Genomic DNA, 22,534 nt, shown 5'->3' on the forward strand with positions numbered 1-22,534 from the left:
TCACAGTCAATGAAGCAACCCTTTGCACTAATCCCTTTGTATTCACAGCACCATTCCCACCAAACAATGTCCCAAAGTCTAATCCTAAACCAAGCTCGACAAACCTGGGCCACCTGCTAACAAGTCACAGTGCAGCCAAAAACGCCAAACACAAACCAAGTCACTTCGAAACCCTACTGACGTCTGCCGAACGCAAACAATAATTCATTAATTGAAGCGCACGTGCATCCAAACACCTAAAACATGTTTTTTTCTCTCTCTCTTTTCTCCTTCTCTCTGTTTTTGGCCCCGTCCACTTATTTCTCTGCGTCCGTCCCTCTCTGGCTTCAGGACGGAGGTCTCTGGCTGCGTCGTCATGGGAGATGGCTCTCTCCATCTGCCTCTGCTGTCATTAGCTCATCTCCACCACGCTTTATCAGAGGGAAGCCTACGCCTCGCCTCACCATCACCCTCCCTCCTGGACCCTCTTCACCATTCTGACAACCCCTGCCCCCCTGCTCCATACATAAGTCTGAGATGATAAGTGTTCTCCCTCTTTGTGTCGGCCCGGGATAAGACAATGCCACACAGCACTACAGAACATCATCCATCTCATAGGTCATCAATCTGGGACACAAAAGATGAAATGTAGCTCGAACTCCCTTTCGCTAAAAGGGGGTTTCTCTTTGCTCAGAAGGAGCTCGTCCTCCACCTCCTTTTCTCTACAACAAATTCTTCTGTTGTGTGGCCACATGGGACGAAAAGAGCTCAAACTATTTTAAGCATTTCTTAAAGACACAATACAATATTAATGACACCAATAGTTGCAGCAGCCAGTGTCCAGACATTATTTCAACATCTACAGTCAGGAATCTACTCGTATGTCTGTGTTTTTAGTTGTGCAAGCCTGATTGCGCACAGTCTGTAAACCACCAAGTTGTATTTTAAATTTGAATTTATTTGGTTCTAACTAAAAGCCCTGTGTCACATGAATAACATCAGGTCCCCTTTGTTTCTCCTGATCTCTCCCTAATTGGGTTTTCATTGTCTGATCAATGGTGTGGGGCTTCTAGCCTTTGTTCATTGTCTGTGATAGCATTGTTGGTTTGGCTTCTCCATTTCATGACACATATTTTACTGTAACAACCCATTTTTAACAAGATAACGCACTGAGGTTAACATTTTCTCATTGAGGCCAGGAAACAAACATTGAGAAACAGAACATGATCAGTTTTCTCCAAAATAAGATAAAAATTGTAGAAATGGTGATGGCTAACATGCATGGCACTTTTATGATGGTGTGTCCATCAATCAGTTAAGTCATTATACAATGGTTATTCATTATCTTCACCAAGAAGGTTGTTTTTTTCACCCCCAACATTTGTTTGTTAGTTGGTTTACCTATTAGTGCAGCACTGTTACGCAAAAACCACCAGGGCTGTTCTATGATGCAGAATTTGCAGTTATCAGGGTAAGTTCAGGTTTAATTCAGAGTTTTCAGTTCTACAAAGCTTGTTCCCTTTTTATCAGGATAAATCACCATGGTAACTTGTGCTGAAGTTGGAGATAGATCAACCTGTATAAAAGCACTGTCCATTAACCAATCCTACACTTTGAAACATGATATCACTGTTCTTAGAGGATCCTGTGGAACTCAATGTGTGGATTGTTAGAAGGAGGGAAAAGAACCCAGTACATTTTGGTGACACTCAAGGTCAGATCCAGGATCTATTTTCTTCACTGTCGTACTGTTTTCCCAGGGAATAACTCATGGATTTTGACTAAAAAAAAGCACATTCAGGGAACTTACAACTATGAGTGTGAAATTTTAATTTCAAGGGACTGTTGGGCTTTGATGGAGGTACGTGCTTTACTGTGTGCTATTCTAGTTTGGACTATACTATTTAAGTTATAGCAGAGATTTGCTGCTTCCTGCAAACCAATTTGAAACTTATTTTATTTTACCTCCAACAAATAGGTTGTTAAATGATTTGTTTGTTTGTTTCTCTATTTACCAACAGGATTACTCATAAATCACAGAAGCGATATAAATGAAATTTTGGGGAGGGATGGGGCATGACCCAAAGAAGAACCCATCAGGTTTAGTATTGTCCATCAGGTTTAGGATTGTTTTTTGGTTTGTATGTTTGTTTGTTTGTCAGCAGGATTACACAAAAACAAGTGGATCCAAAAATTTTTGGATTGAGGAGGCAGGATTCATGTGGACTATAACTTGATTCTAGAGGATGATCAGTGGTGTCAATCAAAAAATAAAAGCCCCAATAGTAAAACTAACACTGTGACAATTTATATGTATTAATTTCAAAGTGTCATGTTATGACAAGTTGTCAATATAATAATCATGTCATGTCTCTTATTACCCAAGGATTTCAAGTTCAGGGTGAGATGCTCATGAATGGTATGGCTGGTATTCAGATGACAAGAATATTAAAAGATCTTTAACATGGACATCGTGTTTCAGATAAACAAGATTTTTTTTTGTAGCAGCTTCAACAGCAACAGAAACGTGACACTAAATCCATTTCACGCAAACATGGTTAAACCATTCTGCCATCATATCGGGTCAACCTGTTAATCTGCTGTCCGTGCCTGTGTCCAAAAGGGCTTTACACACAATCAATATGATGAGCCCTGATCTGTTCCCAGACAGAAGACATCATGTGTGCCATTACCACACCACTCCAATCAGAGATGCTTGCATTATCATTACCATCAGGACACACATCATACATTTTTCAGCTCTGTGGAGACTGTTTGACACTTTGACTTTGAGGCAAAGCAACCTCTGACTCCACAAAGGTGCACAGTCACACTGTCATGCTGGGAATGAAGAGAATAGCATGCACTGCACTGACCAGTGATTCATGAAATCAGATTGCTTACATTAGTTGATTGGGTTTTATGTTACAGGTGGACTGCAGACTTCTGGCAGATGGTTGACCCCTGTTAGTCTTTGCCATGCTTTAATAAGTTAAAACAGACTGGGGGCTTGTTCTTTTAGAAGAGAGCTAAACCAATCCAGCAGGGAATCAACCAGACCACCTCAGGTTAATCTCTCCACGACCTGAAATGTCCATCAAGGATTAGGCCCAGTGTACACCTGCTACTGACTTTTAGCACATAATGTCACCACTTTAGGGTTAGGTTTAGGCCCATGCGAGTGACCTGTGTGTGTGTACTTGATTTTGTTACCTCTTTTGGACATAAACCAACATAACTACCAAACTAGAAGACATCATGGGGTCCAAAGCGTGGTCCCGACAAGACACAGTATAATTTCTGAGGTCCTGATTAAGGTCAGGGGTGAGATGTGAATTGGTCAAGGTTAGGGTCACAAATAAAGTTTTGGTCAGGCTGTCCACAATGAATGAAGTCCATGCAAAGTAAATCCTAATGAGCTGTAGCAGCGCAAACCTGTGTGTGTTTGTGCATGTGACATGCATGAGTGCATGTCATTCTACAGCTGTGAGGGACAATTTTGGATTAACCCCATCATTGTGAGGACATTTTGACTGCATGGTCCTCACTAATTCAAAGGGTTGTTGAAGGGGTTTTAGGGTTAGGATTAGGTTCAGGTTAAGGTCAGGGTGAGGGACTAGGGAATGAATTAATTCGATGAGTGTCCTCGCAACTATGGAGAGACAAGTGAGTGTGTTTGTGGCGTTTGAGACAGAGATAGAGAGTCAGAGAGAGTGAGTGAGAGAGAGAGAGAGAGAGAGAGAGAGAGAGAGAGAGAGAGAGAGAGAGAGAGAGAGAGAGAGAGAGAGAGAGAGAGAGAGAGAGAGAGACTATCAACAGAGAGGAACTGCAGACTGCGGTACTATCACGCCACCTTGCGGTCTAGTGGAGCAGCACCGGCTGTAGCGTGCTGTTCAGCTTTTCCCACGTTTGTCCCTCGGCGGCACCCGTAGACTTATGGTAAAAGTCAGACGTGTATCTTTGCGTCAGACGGAAGTCGAGCTGCCAAACAAGTGAAACATGAACACGCGCATCAACCGTCGCTTGGTGGAAACTTGTCACAGCGGGATTATTCACTGATTCATCTAAACGAGGATGTCCTCCGCCTTATCGTTTCAGAGTCCAGAGGCGGACGGTGAGACCGGCGTCATGTCCATCGACCAGGGAGGAGAGTGGGGTAAGAGACGGTTTACTACACCGACCACAGGGGACACACACAGGAAGTAGAGTATCACTAATGAATCTGTGTGTTATTGTTACCCATTATGTTTTACGATTCACATTTGTCTCAATGCTGCTGCTTACAGAACCACTCAAGCCTGAGGTGGAGGGAGAGAGTGTGTTTCCATCACATGCTACAAGTCAGTTAGCATTAGCTCGCTGGTGATGTAACACGGTGTAACATGTCAATAATGAGACATTTGCATGTCCCCAGTGTGTGTCACTCTTTGCTGCTTAATGTGAATCATTGAATTTGTTCAGGAAGAAGCTGAAACTTAAAATAATGAAAGAAAAACAATAACTTTAGGTCTTGTTATTCTTGCTCTTTCATTTTTATGTTTCCTAAGTTTTTTTTGCCTTTGCCTGTCAATATTTTATTTAAAACTGAATTGTTGTTTCACTACTTTCGTGTGTTATTGTCCATTTTAAACGCTGACCTTAAAGACTGGCATTTTATTGTTTTTGCATTTTAAGTTTTTTGTTGTTTTATTCTTTAGTCGTTTCATTTTTTTTCCGTTTTAACCTTGTTTCTTATCTGTTCTGTTTTATTGCATTGCTGAGTATGATCTGGTTGTCATACAGTCATATGATTTCTTATCTTTTTAATACTTTATTTTGTGAAGCACCGTGTGACTCTGGTTTTCAAAGGCTCTGTAGAAAAGAAGTTTAATATGGTTGTTATTTTTTACATAGTTACGAACATGTAAATCTCCTACTAACATGTAAATCTCTAAATAACAATGAATAGCTTTTTCTTGTAATTCCATGTTTTCTCTTACTTAGTTTGTCTCTTGATTAAACTGGGACTCATTGTATGTCCTGTGTGTCGGTCACCACACAGACATAAGCCTGTTCGATGAGCTTGTCGATGAGCTTGTCGACCTGGGAGATGCAGTCGATCTGCTTGAGACCTTGCAGAGTTCTGGCTATGTGAGTAACTCTTCTCAGTATGCACATTTTTTATCATGGAATGTTCTCGCATGAAATGTGGCCAACAGTAAATGTGCTAGTTAACAACTCAGTGCAGTGTAAATCTCAGACAATTTCCGAGGGCAATAACAGGAGTTTTGTTGACTGCTTAATTAAATGTGTATTGCTCACAATGTTGATCTGTTGCTAACTCCTGTTTCACATTTGCATCCAGATACGATTCACTGGTTAAGAATTTTGTGTTTGGTTTCTCAGGCCAACGAGGGTCCAGGTCTGGACTTTGATATTGATATACCTCTGTGGAATGAAGTTGATACATGCAGCATCTACACAGGTACAGCGACACATGTTGATACATGTCATGGTTATCACATTTTATTTTGCAATACCAGGAGTCAAGGCAGAAGTATTAGAGTTTGATGTATTAATATGATGTAACCTTTGTGTGGTTTTGCACTGTGATGAGATTGTGGCAAGGTGATTATAATGATTTTCAATAGTCACCCAATGATGGTGTAGTTGTGCTATAATTCTTTCAAAACTATGGTATATTATTCTGTTGTTTGCATGGCTATATTCTGAAATACAAAGAAAGCAGGGGTGGAGTAAGGTCAACATATCCAGGATATCTTTTCGTTATTTGCCTTCACTGCACCTGATGTTGGCTCTACTGATATCCTCTATTACAAAACAAGTTATCAACTGGGTCATGGGGAAGAGTTTGAGTTGAGAATAATAACCAACATTTTCATAAACATAAATAATGTTTTCAATATGATTTGGAAAGAAATCATGATACCCACAGCGAAAGACAAAAGTCATGTTTAGCAACGTGAAATATAAGCAATATGATCACCTAAGAAAAACACAACAAATGATTTGCATTTGTTAAAGTCAGGTTGAGGATAAACTAAGTAATTAAACATTTTATTAAGTTTCCCAAATACTCCCTCATACAAGCCTTGGTGTAGCTCATTCATTAGGTTAAAATCTTCTGGAATCAATGGTTTATGCTGGTTTAGAGAAGGAAATATGAAGGCTGTTTGTTTTAAGGTAAGATAAGATTACCTTGTTTGAATTACGGCAGCCGTAGTTTGTGGACAAAGTTATGTGTGATATTTACATCATCAGTGTTTTTACATGAGGTGTAATAGTTCACATTATATAGATGAATAATATTGAATTAATGTTTGTAAATAAACAGCGATGGTAAACACACATCCCATACCAATAATCCTTCATATATCATCTGTGTGTGTTTGCTGTTGTGTATCCAGATGGTGAGGTGAGTGTGGACTCTCTGTCCCCTGCCCACACTCTGAGCTCTGTCCCCTCTCCTGCCTCTGTGGAAGCTCTGTCCCCATACTCCCTACAAGTAAGTGTCACTGTCGTCAACACTTTGTCCTCCTGACATTTGACATTTGACTTTCATTTCCAATGCAAATTTTTACCTTTGTTAGTGCTATTTATTTATTTAATATTTAAATATATGTCCATGTTGGTGCATGGATAGGACAAGTGAAATCCTCATCCAGATGGTGTCGGAACATTGACAGCTGCTCTATACACACACACACACACACACACACACACACACACACACACACACACACACACAGTATTAATAAAAGCCTTAAACACCTTGTCAAATCAATAATTTGCTGTCGATCTGAGCTGTGTCCTGCCCCCTCATTAGATAAAAGGCGCTGACAACTTCAGCGACATTAGCATAATTTAGCAGGCAGATGTTTTCACAATATGTCAAAACAAGGACATGGGTTACATCTCTTTCTGGCCCCATCACAGTCTGCACACGTATGTCTGCTCACTGATTCACCCTGTCTGGTTCCAAGGACACGTTTGTCTCCTGGAGTCTTTGAATATTAACAAGGACACTTGAGTCTTGTCTCATCAGATATCTCTAAAGTACATGTATTACATAGAGTATGACTGGCTTCGTAAGGATTAAATGTATTTCAGATTCATTTTCGGTGTCCCCGTGCTATAACCAGTGCCTCCCCTGAGCTTATTGGCGGTATTGAGACAAAGTCTCTCTGCTTCTCTGTCCAGGATGAGGCCCTGTCACCACAGTTGCAACACTCTCCTGTTTCAGTCTGCTCAGAGTCCAGTGGATTTTGTTCACTGTCTTCCCCAGCCAAGACAGCTCCAAGGAGGACCAGCCAGACCGCACAAGGTGAGACAGTCCTTGCCACTGCTCATTTGCTCCATCAGCTGTCATCTACATTTGTACTCTTTGTCCAAAAACCAGCCGCGATCAGATTAGTAAAGGAAACAAGTAAAAGTAATTCTTCATCTAAAAACGAGCAGGAGTACAGGAAATGTAACGAATGCAAACTCGCTCAGCATTTCCTTGTATGTGCATAAATTCAGTTTTCTTATCTCACTCCTTCCAACCCCCCCACCCACACACAAACGCCAGCCAAAGCAGCTCAGTCTATCAAGAGGCCAATTAAGATCGGACCAAAAGTTTCCATCCAGCCCAGGCCGCTGATCAGAGCTCTGCCACTTGCTCCGGCAGCAGCTTCCCTGCAGGCCAAGACGATCATCATCCAGCCCCTGCAGACCACTGTGCTGCCTTTGGTCAAACCAGTTCCGGTCAACATCCAGCCAGCGCCCCCTCCAGGTCAGAGATCTCACTGCAACACATAGAAACACACTGAAACACATTGTCTTGCATCATGCTGTATTTCCACAGATCTGTGGATTTCTGGACATAGTAAAGAACATAATCATGTTGCTTGCTAATAACTGTATTTTTTAACTTGTATGATTTAGTATTAATACTGTTTGTTGTTTGTGATGTATTTGTCTGATATTATCACTGAAACAACCATTTACTTTGTTGTGTCATGGCCAGCAGAGGGTGCTCCAATCTAATGTTTTGCTCACTGGTCAGTTTCATACCGTATTACTCTTCATGATGGTCAAAAAATATTTAGATGTTTAATGTTTGCTTTTTCAAATCCAAAATAGGTCAGAAATTTGAATGTTTTTGACAAAAATAAAACTTAAGTAATCAGCCACCATTTATAAAAAAAAAATTAAAAAATCTTGATAATATATATATATGTATATATATATAATCAAGATTTTTTTTTAATAATCCACAGGTAAACCAGAGATTACTTATCAGCCGGTGTGTGTATTTGCATTTAAGTCATTATAACTCTTGCCTGGTTTACCAATCGGGTCCTCTGTGTGTTACATCAACAGCACGTAGGCCAATATAAATACTTATGTCATTGCTTGGGACCGAAGTGGGTGGAGTATCTGACCTCTCCTGACTTGAATTTGAACTTGGCTCTCCTGTCTGCCTGGTAATGGCCAAGATGGCAGATGGCTACGGCCAAGACATCCAAGTTTAGGACCCCAGATGAAAGTCAAGTCAGGCCTGCTTAGTTTTATGGGCTTCATTGGTTTAAGATGCTCTTGCAGCTGATGTTTGAGATCAATGCTTCAGGGAGTTGAGCAAAAGAAATCAGAGATGTTAACAGATGAGTTCATATTTTATAGGGTCTGACCGGTAGTTATGTATTTCCGGGGGAACAAACAGGCTGACTGGTTTTCCCAAAGCTTTTAATTTCTTTTGACTTTCAGCCTCTTGAATTCTTCTCACAGAGCTTGAGCACGAGACATAATTCTGGCACCACTGACATTCATTAGCAGGCCTGGGTAATATTTCTGCACTATTAGCACTGACACACTCGCTTAGCATTAGAGGTGAAGCTTACTGGGTCAGTTTTGAGGAATGGTTCCTGGCACAGTCTCACTGGGAGGTGTGGGCTAAATAGCGGGAGGCTCCTACACCAGCAGGACCTTTATAAACACGGACAATATTTTTTTTTCTTGTTGAGGTTTGTGTTAGTTTCTGTCAGGCCTCGTTGCTTTTTAAAATGTGGGCACATGTTCATGTTTACGTGCGTTCATGCACGTAAAACTCCCGACAGCTCTCAGTAAGGAATGTGGAAGTTAAAGACCACAGGTCAAGATGGTAAACATCCTCTCCATATGTACTTTAAACTCAAAAAGTGCCTTTAAAAACAAGGGGTCAATGTAGGTCATCAGAGGTGATGGGAGTTCAAGGAGCTGAAAGTACCATCTGCAGCTGGAGGCTCCACAAACATCACAATGATAGATTTTACAGCTTGTATAGAATATTAACATTAATGTTTTTATTTGTTGTAATATATGTGGGATAAGAACATACACACAAACACGTAATCACAGTCAGTGTTAAACAGTGTTAATCATTGAGTAGATATATGATTATAGTATAACTAGGTATGCTAACCCCATGTAATTTAGGTGTCTATGTGTTATGCCTCTCCCTCAGCTCATCCTATAGTGCTGTCTCAGCCAAGCCAAGTGCTACAGATCCAGACACCACAGGCCGTCACAAGCAATGTGGTCGCCATGCCAACGCTCAGCCAGGACAGGCCTGTCTCCGTCACACTCCGAACCCCTTCCTCAGATGACGATGTGAGTCAGTTATGTTTTCCTACCTACTACTCCCCAGTCGTAGAGCCCTGAGATATTAACAGCAAGCGTGTTCCCGTCCACCTGTTTCTGTGAAAATAAAACAGACCAGAGACGCACCATGTCATGCAAAACTTAATCTTTGGATTAAAGCAGTGGATGGAAACACATTAATCTGTGGTTAGACTTGTAGAGTCTGCAGCAAATGTGCACAACTGTATTCATGAGCAGTCATTTAAAAGATTTAGGCATGATGTTTTGAAAGTTATAAAAAAAATAATTTTACTTTATTCTCATTGTTTTCATTTTTGATCGGCTGATGTTAATTGGTCAGGACTTGAGTGATTAATGTAAAACACAAGAGTTTCTATGCCTGTGTGGACATGCAAGGACTTGCTTGTGTGCACTTCTATGTAGCTGCATGCATATATGTATAAGATTATGTGTATTAGCTTCTCTCTAACCCCCCCATTGCGAACCTCAAAATAATCAACTGTATAAATAATTGATGGATGCATATACATGTATATGTACTGTTATGTTGTGTTTGATATATTCAAGCTAGATCTTGTCTCATTTTAGCTCTCTCAATGATCTTTTTTAAATTTGAGGCCAAACTTAATGTTAAAATTAAGGATTTTCACTCAATAATTGAAAGATATTTCCTCAGAAATGTGAGAAAAAAATAATAGTATTTACTATTATGTGATTCCAAGATTTAAACATCCAAATTAGTATTTTTGAGAGTAAATTGACGTTTATTGTATTTGTCATTATGGACTCATATGGCATCTGCATGGCAGATCATTCATTAAAACTAATGAATTCCGTTTTTGCCAAAATGAATATGCTTATTATCAGAATACAACAGACAAGTGCAATACAGTCATGGAGACACAATCTGTGGAAGATCATACCTGAGGGGTTTCATTGGAAACATAGACATGTGATGTAATTGTAGTTCAGACAGTTTGAACAGTGTCACACTAGGACATGACTCTGTGTGGGTGACAGAGATCCGTCTGTGTGTTGCATTCAGGGGTGACGTAAGGACAGCTGCAGTGTACAGAATACACACACAGAGTAAACTGTTGCATGTGCACACACACACACACACTAATCATCATTATTTCAACTCTTCACATAGTCATTTTTCATAGCTCTGCAAAATGACAGCACAGGAAGGCACGGTGCTTTGAGCGAAACATCTAAGGTACTATTAAGTGCAGCAGGGACTGCCCCTGATATTTAAAAGTTAAAAAAGAAAACTATATTATAGTTTGTTTTGTTTATAGTACAAACTTGTGGTCTCTCAAGAATGGCTCCCCATCTTTTGTCCATGCTGTTTTATTTTAAATGGGAGAGTCTGTCATATTCTTTTAAAGAACTGTGGCTGTTGTTTTTGTTCTGACTTTCTGCAAAGTCTCTTCTCGTAGTCCGAGCTGTCATCCTCCGTGCAAACTGGGAGATGCCGTGACTTTCAGCAACTTCACTGTTGTTTCAGGCTTTGGTCTCCAGCGCAACAGTTCCTGATGGCTTGCTCTTGTCTGACCTTTAGAGAGTTGAGAAACATGTTCTCACTCCCTATTCTGTTTGTCTTGTTTTATTATTTGTGAGCAGGACTTCCACATTCTCACTGTATTCTCTTTTGCTGTCCAGCTCACACTGGTGTGGGAGAGAAGTTGCACAAATGCATCATTGGACTTAAAGTAGGGTTGCATATGTATCGGGGAAATGTCTCTTAAATCAAGGTGACACTGAGGTGACCACAAAAAATAGATCCAATTTTCAGCTATTATCATCTCATATGCACAATCACTGTGTGGCCCTGATTCATTCCTCATGAGCATAAGAAACATTAGTCATGACCTAATGTCAGAATGCTCTGTTTTACCAGTCTGCTTCATGTGTTTTGACATTAACAATGTTTTCCATCAGGCTTTTTTTAAATGAGAAACTCAAATTAAATTGGACAAGTGGTTATTGTTTTATGAATGGCTATGTTGACCTCTGGTTGTAAAAAATAATCGGCCCCTAATAAAGGGCCGAGAGGAACTTGTTCAATTATTGTTTGGCATAATCGAGTCTGGAGAAGAACGTTTCATGCCAGACTTCAACAGAAATGTCAGGGAATTCCAAACCCCACAAGCCAAAACAAATTTGCCTCTCACTCAATTGTAAAGCTAACCATGTCAATAAAGTTTACAATAGGTGATTAAAATGGGATGGGCTGTACCCAATAATTGAGAGGGGGAGTTTTTGAGCCTTTACTGCTTTAAAATAAAAATCTGTGAACGTCAAAAGTTACTAGACAGTATTTCAGCCTTTATTTTAACTATGCAGTCGATGAAATGGACAGTAGTTATTTCCGTGGCCCATGGACAAGCTCTTGAGCCATATCACGCTGTGTGAGTGTATGCTGGTGCTCAGACTTGTTGCAGCTGGGTTCACTTTATAACCTCACTGCAGCGCAGTGGGCCAGGGCGGTAAAATGCATGTTAAAGATGGCATGGCTGTGCCAGGTGTTGCTACATGTAGTGTGTTGCTACATGTAGTGTAGTACACTGTGGGTGTGTGTGGCAGTTCATGTTCTTTATGTACTGTATTTTGGCCTATAGTTAGCCTACATAAGCCTGGGTGTTAAACGGCTGCTAACGATTACATGCTTCAGGCAGGTGTTGTGCAGGGCGAAGCATTTTGCGACAGCTGTAAACAGCCATCAGGGATCGGGTCACTGTAATGTAATGGGCTCCTGCACAGGAGGGATTGAGCTCTGAGTGAAAAACAGCCCAGCCTGGAATTGCAGGCCTCAACAAATCCTCCCATTTGTAGGATGGGAAGGATTTACAGGACGGGACCCCAGGAAAGCCTGCTGTGATTCTGGATACAAAGTGGCCTCCTACATTTAACCCAGATGTCTAATGTAATGTTGTTAAGGTTTCAAATTGGTGCGATTGGTTGAGTTAACTAAAAAAGAATCACCTTGATAGGTTTCCTTCGACAAGAGAAGCTGATTGAAAACGTAAGACCTATTCAACAGGTTTCACCATGGAAGTCTATGTGACAAGATTTGCATTTTCCCCCACAGTGATTTTATAGAGTTACCATATGTTGTGTTGAAAATCTGCTGAGTATTTTCGCTGAGAGGTTTTCCAGCTCATGTTTTTGTCACCACATCTGTCTGCTCTTGTTTTTAATGTGTAAAAGCTGCGTCCATAATAAGCAGCAGGAAAACTACTGTAAACGAATCAGATAAAGCTCTTTGTTTCATAACACAAACTCAGATGCTAAAGTTTCCAGAAAGTTGAATGTTTGACATTTAAAAGCAGGTAGACAATACATTCTTACTGTTGTTATGGGGATTTTTTTTATTTATTACTTCCAAAAAAACAGTTTGTCCAAATAACACAAAGTTATAACAGTCACAAGACTAGCAAGTGGGGAAAAACTTGCTCTCAAGTGATTTTACTTTTATTCAGTCAAGTATCTTAGCTCTTTGAAAGAATTGAATATCTCAGGTTGACAGTTATTTCACCTGTGCAGGGCGTGCCACAGTTAGTTAGTTGTTTTATGCCCAACAGTAAAATCATGTGACATTTTCATCTCACACTTCCTCCTACAGTAAGCCTTTGGATGCTGGATGTAAAAGATGGAAAGACCCGGCAGCAGCATGACAGTCGGGCATGTGCAGATCTGTTGCTGCTTTCCTGTTAACTCTGCTGCAAAATCCTACATTACTAAGAATTACACCCCAGGACTTTAACTGACTGATCAGTCTACCAACAGCTGTCTGCAGCTGGCTGCTCCGCAGGTCCAAACTAGCAGCTGGTGGCAAGTGGCCTGCTCATGGACACCGTGGCAATTTTTCTTGTTGATTTTTCCTAGACACTTAAAATAGAGTTTGAACCGGTGTTTGCCTCATGTCCATTCATGGGCTTCATTGAGAGGTGCCACTTTTTTCGCCCCCTGCCTCACATTTCCCTCCTTGGCCTCATTGTGGCGACACAAGGTTCCCCCATGGTCTCCGCTCCCCCTGGTAACCACTTACTTGCAGCGTTCCCAGGCTCAAACTTGTGGCGTGGCTCCCAGATCTGTGCTGGGAGACAGACGGGTTTCTCAGGAGACGGAGCACAAATACAAGGATCCAAATAACTTAATCACCAGTGGGGCTATTAGACCCAGGCTCTTAGAAGCTTACCCTTGGGAGGGTATTTGTGTTTGGGGAAGGGCAGGGGTAGCTAGGGACTGGACAAGCAATGAAGGTGTTTGGGTGAACACAGATATTGTTCGTGTTCATTTGTGATAGGTCATGTCAAGGTATGGGCTGTTTCTGGTTAGCATAATGCAGGACTGGGATTTCCGGTCTCTGCTCACTGACCTCAAGTAGGAATAAATCCCGCTTCTCCTTCTTACAGGAAATTTTAAACTGCTCTTATGTATCTAGTCACTCATTAGTTTGATTCTTTTAATTTTTTTTTTGTCTTTTTAGAGTTTATCCAGTGCTGATTTGAAATTAAGTCCTACATGGACAAAATCCAGGGAATCTAAACATTAAAATGCAGAATATATGATCTATTTATTTGCAGATGAACTTAAGCATGTAAGACAAACTACAGCAATTAAGAGTGGCTATGGCTGGATGTTTTTTCTTTTTTTTTTTTTTCTTCCCCTCCAAGACCTACAGCGTACATTATTCCTCAGTGTTTATGTGTCTCTGATGTGAACCCATTCCTCAAACATTGACACACTCCGTAAACACGTCCTTCTTCACGTATAGAACACAGGTTTTGAAAGAAGCCCTTTTGACCTCTCACAGGATGTGGGCATAAATATTTTTAAGCAGAAGCTTGATCACATGCTCTCACAGGGGTTTTTGTAGCAGCGTTAAAGCCGTGATTTGTTGCAGAGGTGTCATTAACATCACGACACGTCTTGAACATGTTTATTTATTTTTCTGTCACTGGAGTTAACTGTCCCAGAGAGAATAACAAAGTAGATCCTACGTTAGATGTCAGGCTCCTCTTTATTTCTTCCATCTACTTTTGACCGACTTTTTATAGGATGTTTCTCTCTTCTTCTTCTTCTTCTTCTTCTTCTTCTTCTTCTTCTCTGCCAGTGACAGATTTTCAGACTTCTTGTCTGCTTTCACATCTTGTTTTAAGAAGTTGCACAGTCTTGTTCAGGGTATCACATCCTGAATAAGAGTGAGTGGAAGCTGGTGCAAAAAACAGAAAAGATGTTAGAGATCAAGTGTTGAAGCAGCTGTAAATAGGAATAAGTGTGCATAACATACCTATCTAAGAATGCCTATTCTCTGTTGTTATTTTGTGCTTGCTGGTTTCTTCCTATTTATTTTCTAGAGAATCATTTAGATGTTTTCACAGTGACACGAAGTGAATGAAAAGCCTTTTTAAACCAAATACCCTTTAGAGCATAAATAAACTGGATGTCATGATTAACCTATGATGTACAGCTCAACAGGTGGCTCAGGCAATTCACCTCTTTCTCAAAATAATCGCCCCTTTCCTGTTTGGATAGGTGTCGAGTGGATCAAGGGTGAAATGGATGTCGTGACATGAAACGTTATTCTTGTGTCTTTGTTTCTGTGTCTCACCTCAGTCAAAGTTGTCCCAGAGACAGCAGCGCATGATAAAGAACCGTGAGTCAGCGTCCCTGTCTCGGAAGAAAAAGAAAGAGTACCTGCTCTCGCTGGAGGCCCGTCTGAAAGTGGCGCTGTCCGAGAATGAGGTGCTCAAGTGTGAGAATGGCAACCTGAAGAGGCAGCTGGAGGGCCTGCTGAGTGAGGTAAGAGTGTAGATGCTGCAGCTTTGCTGAGACCTCCACACTGATGAGGACGCCTGTGCACAGTCAAAATGCTTCAAGACTGAAAAGCAAATTTCATGTAGAATTTAACAAACAAAAATAAATCTATTTATAGCGTTACTGTTTAGCTGCTTTCACACATGCACTTAAGTCTGGAATGAATTGTGAACACATCTGACATGGTTTCTTTCTCCCCTGCAGAACACAGTACTTCAGACAACAGCGCCCAAGAGGAGAGCCGTGTGTCTCATGGTGGTTTTGGTGTTCCTCGTGCTTAATGTTGGACCGATGAGGTAAGCTCATGACTGTGAATGTCTCTATGCTTTTAAGTGCCCTACCCCATAACATTGTTTATTGTTCAAAGGCGTAAATTCAGTGTAAAAGCAGATCCTGTAGTTTTGAGGAAGATAACTGGCAACAGCAATATATTACGAATGCAAAAAGCGTAAGATTACTGAAGGAAAAGAAATGGGAAGCCCCATGACTCACTGTGGGAATTACTGCTCTCATGTAAAACACAAAAATGTTTATTGAAAACAGTACAGAACATTTCCTATTGCAGCAACATGTTCTTATTTTTCCTCAGAACAGAACCTCTCTTCTGCATTAACTAACATATTGGCCTAATAATAAAACATGACAGTAACTCCTTCTTTTTCTCACCAACTTGTTAGCTTGTAATAATAAGTTAAGGTTAAATAAAGTTATGTGAAAGTACACTTGGGAAAACGAGCTTGATTACACCATGCAGGGATTGTGTAATTCCAAAAACGCACGCTCCAACAGTCTCCCTCCAAGTATAACGGCAGATTCTCTGTTCTCATGTTGTAAAAATGTTTGTTTTTTTCCTGGAAATAACTTTTTCTTCAAGGATGCAAGCATCTACTCTTGGACTTGATGACTCTGTGCTGGAAATGTGTTCTTTCAGTCGTTCTCTGGAGCTTAAATATGAAAAAGATTCTTAAGAACCACGGAAGAGTTTGCTTTTGTGATTCACAGAAGCTAAACTCAGTGTGTGTGTGTGTGTGCGTGCTGTACCTGTGCTCTCATCTGTGTGTTTTGTGTTCGGCCTCTCCTTTGGAATGTAAAATATGCCCGCTTTTGAGGTCAGATCCTTTGAAATGAAATGCCACTCAGTGCAGTAATGTTGTTGAAAGAGACTGTGTATTTTTGCATGTGTGTGCCCCAGCGTGCTTTCGGTTATTCAGTCTAGATCGGAGTTCAGATTCTGCTGCTTGGCTAAAAATGGAAAAAATCCCGCTGTGCACAGGATGTGGCCCAAATGGAATTCAGTGGACATCTCAATCCACTATCAAGTTGTTGGGATTTTCTGTGTTTCCTCCGGCCTGAGTGTCCTGATTTTACCTCAACTGTCTCCTCTCCCTTAACCTGTCTTGTTGTTTCATTAGTTTGTTCCAGGGTGGTCCGGGCTCCAAGCACGAAGTTGTTTCCATGCAGCACGGCGGCCGACACCTGCTGGGTGTATCCCCGGAGGCAGAGACGAATGTCGTGATGGGCCCCGAGCCCCTCGACGGCAGCCTCTCTGAGATGGCCGACAGGTAATGACCTCAACCCCCACAAAGCCTTTCACAACACTATGTTTAACCAGGATGCACCTGTGCCTGCACAGTCTGACTAGTACAGCTCATTACAGCACGTGTAAACACATGCGCCTGCCGATTACCAACTCTGTCCAAACGTCTACCTTTCGAGCGCTTCCAGGCCCCTGGCTAGTTGGCCAGCAGTTTGTGCTTTGAGTAACAAGGTGGGAAATTAGGGTCAGGCCTTGTTTGACATCCAGTCCTATATTGTCAGAACAGTTTATTTTTCTAAAGGGTTATATATTTATCTTTCTTTAAATACACTAGAGGCCCAGCAGTCTCATTTGTAAATTGCATAAATAACACTCTTGTTTGGTACATTACCTGCACCCACATGTCCTGAAAATGATGTTTTGTATGGTCAGTGTCTGATGTCTGCATGGCGTTGCCAGTCTGTGTCGTGTCAGATCTCTCTGTAGGGTATGTCACATGTTAATGTGAAACATTCATCTGTAGTATCAGGTTTCCCGGCACAATTAACCCAGCACAGGCAGGAAGGAACACCTTAGCTTATACAAAAGGCAAAATGTGGCCTAGAGGAGGACGCTGGGGTGAGATATGCAACCTAATCTTTGGGTTCCACCGAGCAGGAAGGTGTGTTTTGTAGGAAGGTTAAAATGGGCCCAGTTAGGGCTTAGTTAGAGTTATTATCAGGTGTCTGTGGTCTGACATATTGTCTCGCGGAACCATTTCCAGGACGTTTAGCGAAGAGAATGTGAGGCGAAGTTGGCGTCTTTTGGGCTCAGATCAGGGAGGCCCAGAGGGGGGATTACGTCGGTGGCAGACGTTTTTCCTAACAAGCCCCCTGCAGGTGGCTACGGGCTGTGGACAGTCTACATCACCACCTCAGGCTATATAATCATTCACTTCCACAAAGGTATAACAGTTTTAATTACCGTCACAGTAACTTGTGAGGGGGGAAAGTCATGCAATGTGCTGCGGACCCACAATATATGTAAACATACCTTATGGTAACAAGGCAGGCTTTTAAGCTGTCACCGTGCATAATCAGATGGGCTATGCCAAGGGTTGGGTTCATCAAAATGCCTAAAACTAAATGGTTGAAAGTGTGGCTGTATTTCAGAAGGACTCTGTGTAAAGAGAGGAACACGATGAACTCATTGAACCACCTGATAGACAGAGGGATGCAACATGTTTGACTGTTTGACACATCAGCCAGGAGTGAGGGCGTCCCTGCTCCCGGCAGTGGGGAAACTAATGATGATCAGTTTTGCTGTATTAAGCACTGAAACTAGTATTAAGTGTTGTAGTTGGGTTTGTTCTTATTTATTATGTGATTTTTGTATGTACATTTTTCAATTTTGCTCAAATTTATATTTCTATATTTAAGTTAAGTATAATTTAAAATGTTTAAAAGTGTTTAAAAAAAATTGCTCTTGTTGTGTAGTGTGTTGTGCCACTGTTATAAAAAAAATATTGATTTAGCACTGGTATTGAAAATATCCCAAACAATACACAACCCTATTACTGACTAGGACTACTTCTTCTCTGTAGCATGTTTCTGATGACTGTGAACATGATTTACTGCAGCATGTGGACATGTCATGTCATGTCTTAGTCAGCGTTTTTTGTGCTGCACATGTCTCATTAATAACCAATTAAAGAGATATAATTGGCCGCACATTGAAGCCACGCTGGAGTCTTGATCGCACTATTTTTGCTCCTCATAACCAAACCAAAAAAGGGCTTCACCTCTGTCTGAGGGCGTGCGGCCATGTTGGCACTGGGTTTGCATTCAAAGCATATTCTCAACATGTGGAATATATTTTCACCAGATTGCGATTAGAAATTGTTTCAGTCAATCCAGAGCATCTTAACAGGACCCCGTTCACTTATCACTCTTCCCCTGATTTAACAGCCTCTGTCTGCTCTTTATTCTGTTTCAGCTCTGAGGATAAGGCCCTGATGGTGGTTAAGGGTCCCATCTTTCTCAGACCCCCCCCACCCTGCCAGCCTCCTGTTAACAGGACCAAGTGCAAAGAGTAAGTTGTAAACTCTTAAATCCTGGCACAAAATCAACCACATCATATCTGAAATGTAAGACAACTCCCTGTGTTAACTTTGACTGGCAGGTTGGCCCATGAGCTGAGGGGTTGGGTCCACCGTCATGAAGTGCAGCAAACCAAATCCAGGCACATGAGTAACAGCAATCACAAACCCACCAGGACCATTCTGGTAAGTCAGAGCAGCACGGTTTGAAAAACAGGGAAACTAATCTAATGATCCAAGAAAATGAAAATGTTCAGAGTTGGCATCAAAGCCTAGAAACCAAACTTCCCTTTTACTTCAAACCATTGCGTTCAGGGTAGATCAGGTTTTTGGCAAACCTCTTTCTCTACCATAGATTCCACCTCTCCCTCGCTATCTCTCTCTCTCCCACCTTCTCTTTTTTGCCTCTCATTTCTCTTTATTGGGCTGAGTTTAATCCGACAGCCCTGAGAAAGTAAACACAACACTTAGAGGGGAGCTGTAGGATTAGTGCCCCCTGCTCTTTTTTTCCATTATTTTTTTTCTAATTCTGTCACACTGAGTCCAATCTACCAAGAGCTGCCCACTTAGTATAGACCCATTCCTCATGTGACTATAAAGAAAGGTACATGTTGGGTTGTGTTTACTTCTCACCTGTACTGAGATTTCTCTACAAACTTCATTGTATTTAAACAAATAAACAAGATTTATACTAAAGAAGAACAAATGTGAACTTGAATTTCTGCTCATATGAATTATTCTTCATGTTCCTTTTCGTAGAGCAATGTTTGGCAAGTTTTGACAGATATCTGTCACCCTTCGATATGAAGAGAAAGAGTTTGAGACTTGAGATTTCAGTGATTTAATGTGTCGATGTTCTGATACAATGGTCACTTGTATTGTTTTGAGGGAGTCTTTGTGTTATGCAGCGTTACCAACAGTAAATCCTGCTCTTTCTCTAATTGTTACTCAATGTTGTTATAAAGCGATTATATTTCATTCTCTCTCTATGTTCCTAACAGAAAACAGAAAATAAGGAGGCTGCCCAGATTGTGACCGTTCAATACACAGAAACTACTGAGGAAAAGTAAGTTAAAGCCTGTTACACAGCATGCTAAGAGTAATGTCAGTTTCAAACAATTAAATAATTTGGCTCTTTTTTTTTTTGGGCCTCTTTTGTTTTTTAAAGCTGATTCAAGCATTTCTTAACAGCATGAGGGCAGACATACTGTAAATAACAGAACAAATTCACAGTAACTACTACTTGTGTGGTAAACTAAACACAGTGGTAAAGTGAAATGGTGAGGCGGTGGAGTTGCAGACTGGAATGTTTATTGTCAGCGGGTTCTACCGAAGTAGATGACCGCATGACTGGAGTTGTGTTTTTGCTTTGTCGATTACATCAAGCACCTGTAGACATAACAAACTGATGTGTTGCATTGTTTTGAAGTTGTTGTTTTTTTGGAGGATTACCTTTGTATACTGTATCAGAGGTTTTGGGGTCAGTAAGAACCTTTTCTACTTGACGTCACTCAGTTTTTGTCCCAGTTGTTTGTCTGACGATGAAACATCCAAATATACAAAACACAACAGGAAACGTCCTTTCAACAGTTGACGTCTGTGGGGCCACTGGTTTGCCAGAATAAAAATACACAGAAAATTCAAATTTCAAGCATGACACAAAACCTCAATTTTGGTTTCCATTCTCATGCATCTAATGTTTATAGAAGATTCTTTCTTTCTGTAAATTATGTATATTTATATATATTTTTGTTACTTTGCTTTTTTCTTCTCACATGCTAATTTACAGTATAGACTGGATCACCCACTACTCTTGTTTAAGTTACTAGTTGTACAATTTTCTTTAGTTTGTTCAGTTTTTGTTTCTACCTGTATTTCTATTGACGTCTTCTATGTGTACACATACTTCTCACTCTGGATTATGGTTAAAGGGACAGACATGTCAAAATAGTTTAAGTGCTGACTTGCTGTGATACAAGTCTTATGATACAACTGTGAAAAAATGTAATCTGCATGAAAATTGCCAAACGTAATAAAGTTTTCTCGCAGAAAACATTGGTTATCACAACTTAATCAGAGACATATGTGTCCGTTTTGGAACACCCATGTCAATTTAATGAATTTTTTAGTGACTGATTTATTTATTATAATCTTATTATTCTTCTTCTCCCATCAGGAGTTCTGGCAGTGAGCTGCAGGTCTACTACGCCCCTCACCACACCTACAGTGACTTCTTTGACGAGATCAACCGTCGGGGCGACACTTTCTACGTGGTGTCTTTCCGCAGGGTAAGGTTTCAATTTAACACAGATTTGAGCGGAGAAACTGACACTGGTCTCTGCAGGAAATTGTGCCAGTGGGGAAATGGATCACAATAAGTAAAACTAGAGATTTCAAGGGGAAATTTTTACAGCTCAACACTAATCAAATTTCATTCAATTTTTGTCCATCACAAGATTTCCTTATGAATCATAAATTATGCGTAATAGGTCTTTTTCGTCACAGAACAAATGAATTTCAGAGGAAATTGCAGGATGGGCGAAGGGATGCAATGCACATGGCCAGGGGTGTAACTAACCCTTTTCAGTCCAGTTTCCTTGGTTCATTTGTAATCATCAAGACCATGTTTTGGATTTTTAGGCGTCACCATGTGTTAATGTTAATCTCTTTGGTCTTTATTCATTTGACCACTTTTTCCACATTTGAAACTTGAAGCCCGTCTTTAAGCCTTTTCTTTCTTGATATGATTAATTCTTGGACATAATATTCAGAAAGAGGTTTTTAGGAGTTTTGGTTTGTTGAAGAACGTTTCTTCACAAAAACATATATAATACATATTCATTTTTTAGAGCTTTCAGCACATTTCAAGTGCTATCCAAACAAAAAGAATTCAAATTTGCTGTGTTCTTTTTTCCCATTTGTTTTTGATAGAGTCCTGTATGGGTTTGATTATTATAATTGAGTATTGTCACGAAAGTGTAGAAAGAAGCAAAATAAGTTCACCAAAAACTGCTAGCCAACCAAATTCTGTAGTATCTATTACCGATAACACAGAAGATGTGTCTCTTACAAAACAGTTCCAAAGAGCTGGAGAAAGTATTTTTTAATATCACATTAAAAAAAAATCTGTGGGCAATGTTAAGCTTTTAAACCCTCAGGATTACTCAGTGGGTCGGGAGTTTTGAAGCATGTGGTCAAAGATCAAGTCCCCTTGTCACTAAACAAGTGACAAAAGTCTTGCTCTGTTGGCATGGTGACAGCAGGGACAATGGCACTAATGGTGAACCTGATCCGAGGGCCTCTACAGGTCAAGTGGCTGCCTTTCACTTTCAAGCAGCTTTGTGTTGTGAAGGAGCAGCGAGGCTCTATAAGTTCATCTAAAATCAAAGTTATATCAAAGTTTGTATTTTAGAATTCAAACTAAATCACAGGGGAAAAAACTTTTTGACAGTTCAAACAAACTGATTAATTGTAATTCCACTATTATTAATCAA

General features: G+C 40.6%; 1 protein-coding gene across 2 annotated transcripts in view; it reads left to right on the forward strand.

Annotated features, from left to right (window-relative positions):
- Window positions 1-3,874: 3,874 nt before the first annotated feature.
- Window positions 3,875-22,534, forward strand: part of atf6 (activating transcription factor 6) — a 31,182-nt gene continuing 12,522 nt past the window's right edge. The window contains exons 1-15 of one of the 2 annotated variants that reach the window (XM_069522172.1): window positions 3,919-4,135; window positions 4,266-4,319; window positions 5,021-5,109; window positions 5,365-5,443; window positions 6,387-6,484; window positions 7,180-7,303; window positions 7,550-7,753; window positions 9,464-9,609; window positions 15,226-15,411; window positions 15,631-15,722; window positions 16,839-16,988; window positions 18,938-19,033; window positions 19,124-19,226; window positions 20,042-20,106; window positions 21,217-21,328. In XM_069522172.1, coding sequence (XP_069378273.1) covers window positions 4,054-4,135; window positions 4,266-4,319; window positions 5,021-5,109; window positions 5,365-5,443; window positions 6,387-6,484; window positions 7,180-7,303; window positions 7,550-7,753; window positions 9,464-9,609; window positions 15,226-15,411; window positions 15,631-15,722; window positions 16,839-16,988; window positions 18,938-19,033; window positions 19,124-19,226; window positions 20,042-20,106; window positions 21,217-21,328 — 1,680 coding nt within the window. In that variant the 5' untranslated portion in view covers window positions 3,919-4,053. Of the gene's footprint in view, window positions 4,136-4,265; window positions 4,320-5,020; window positions 5,110-5,364; window positions 5,444-6,386; window positions 6,485-7,179; window positions 7,304-7,549; window positions 7,754-9,463; window positions 9,610-15,225; window positions 15,412-15,630; window positions 15,723-16,838; window positions 16,989-18,937; window positions 19,034-19,123; window positions 19,227-20,041; window positions 20,107-21,216; window positions 21,329-22,534 lie in introns of both variants that reach the window. The other variant, XM_020080887.2, reaches the window with a different exon arrangement.

This window comes from Paralichthys olivaceus, chromosome 3 (genome assembly GCF_024713975.1).
Source record: "Paralichthys olivaceus isolate ysfri-2021 chromosome 3, ASM2471397v2, whole genome shotgun sequence".
NCBI classification, from domain to species: Eukaryota; Metazoa; Chordata; class Actinopteri; order Pleuronectiformes; family Paralichthyidae; genus Paralichthys; species Paralichthys olivaceus.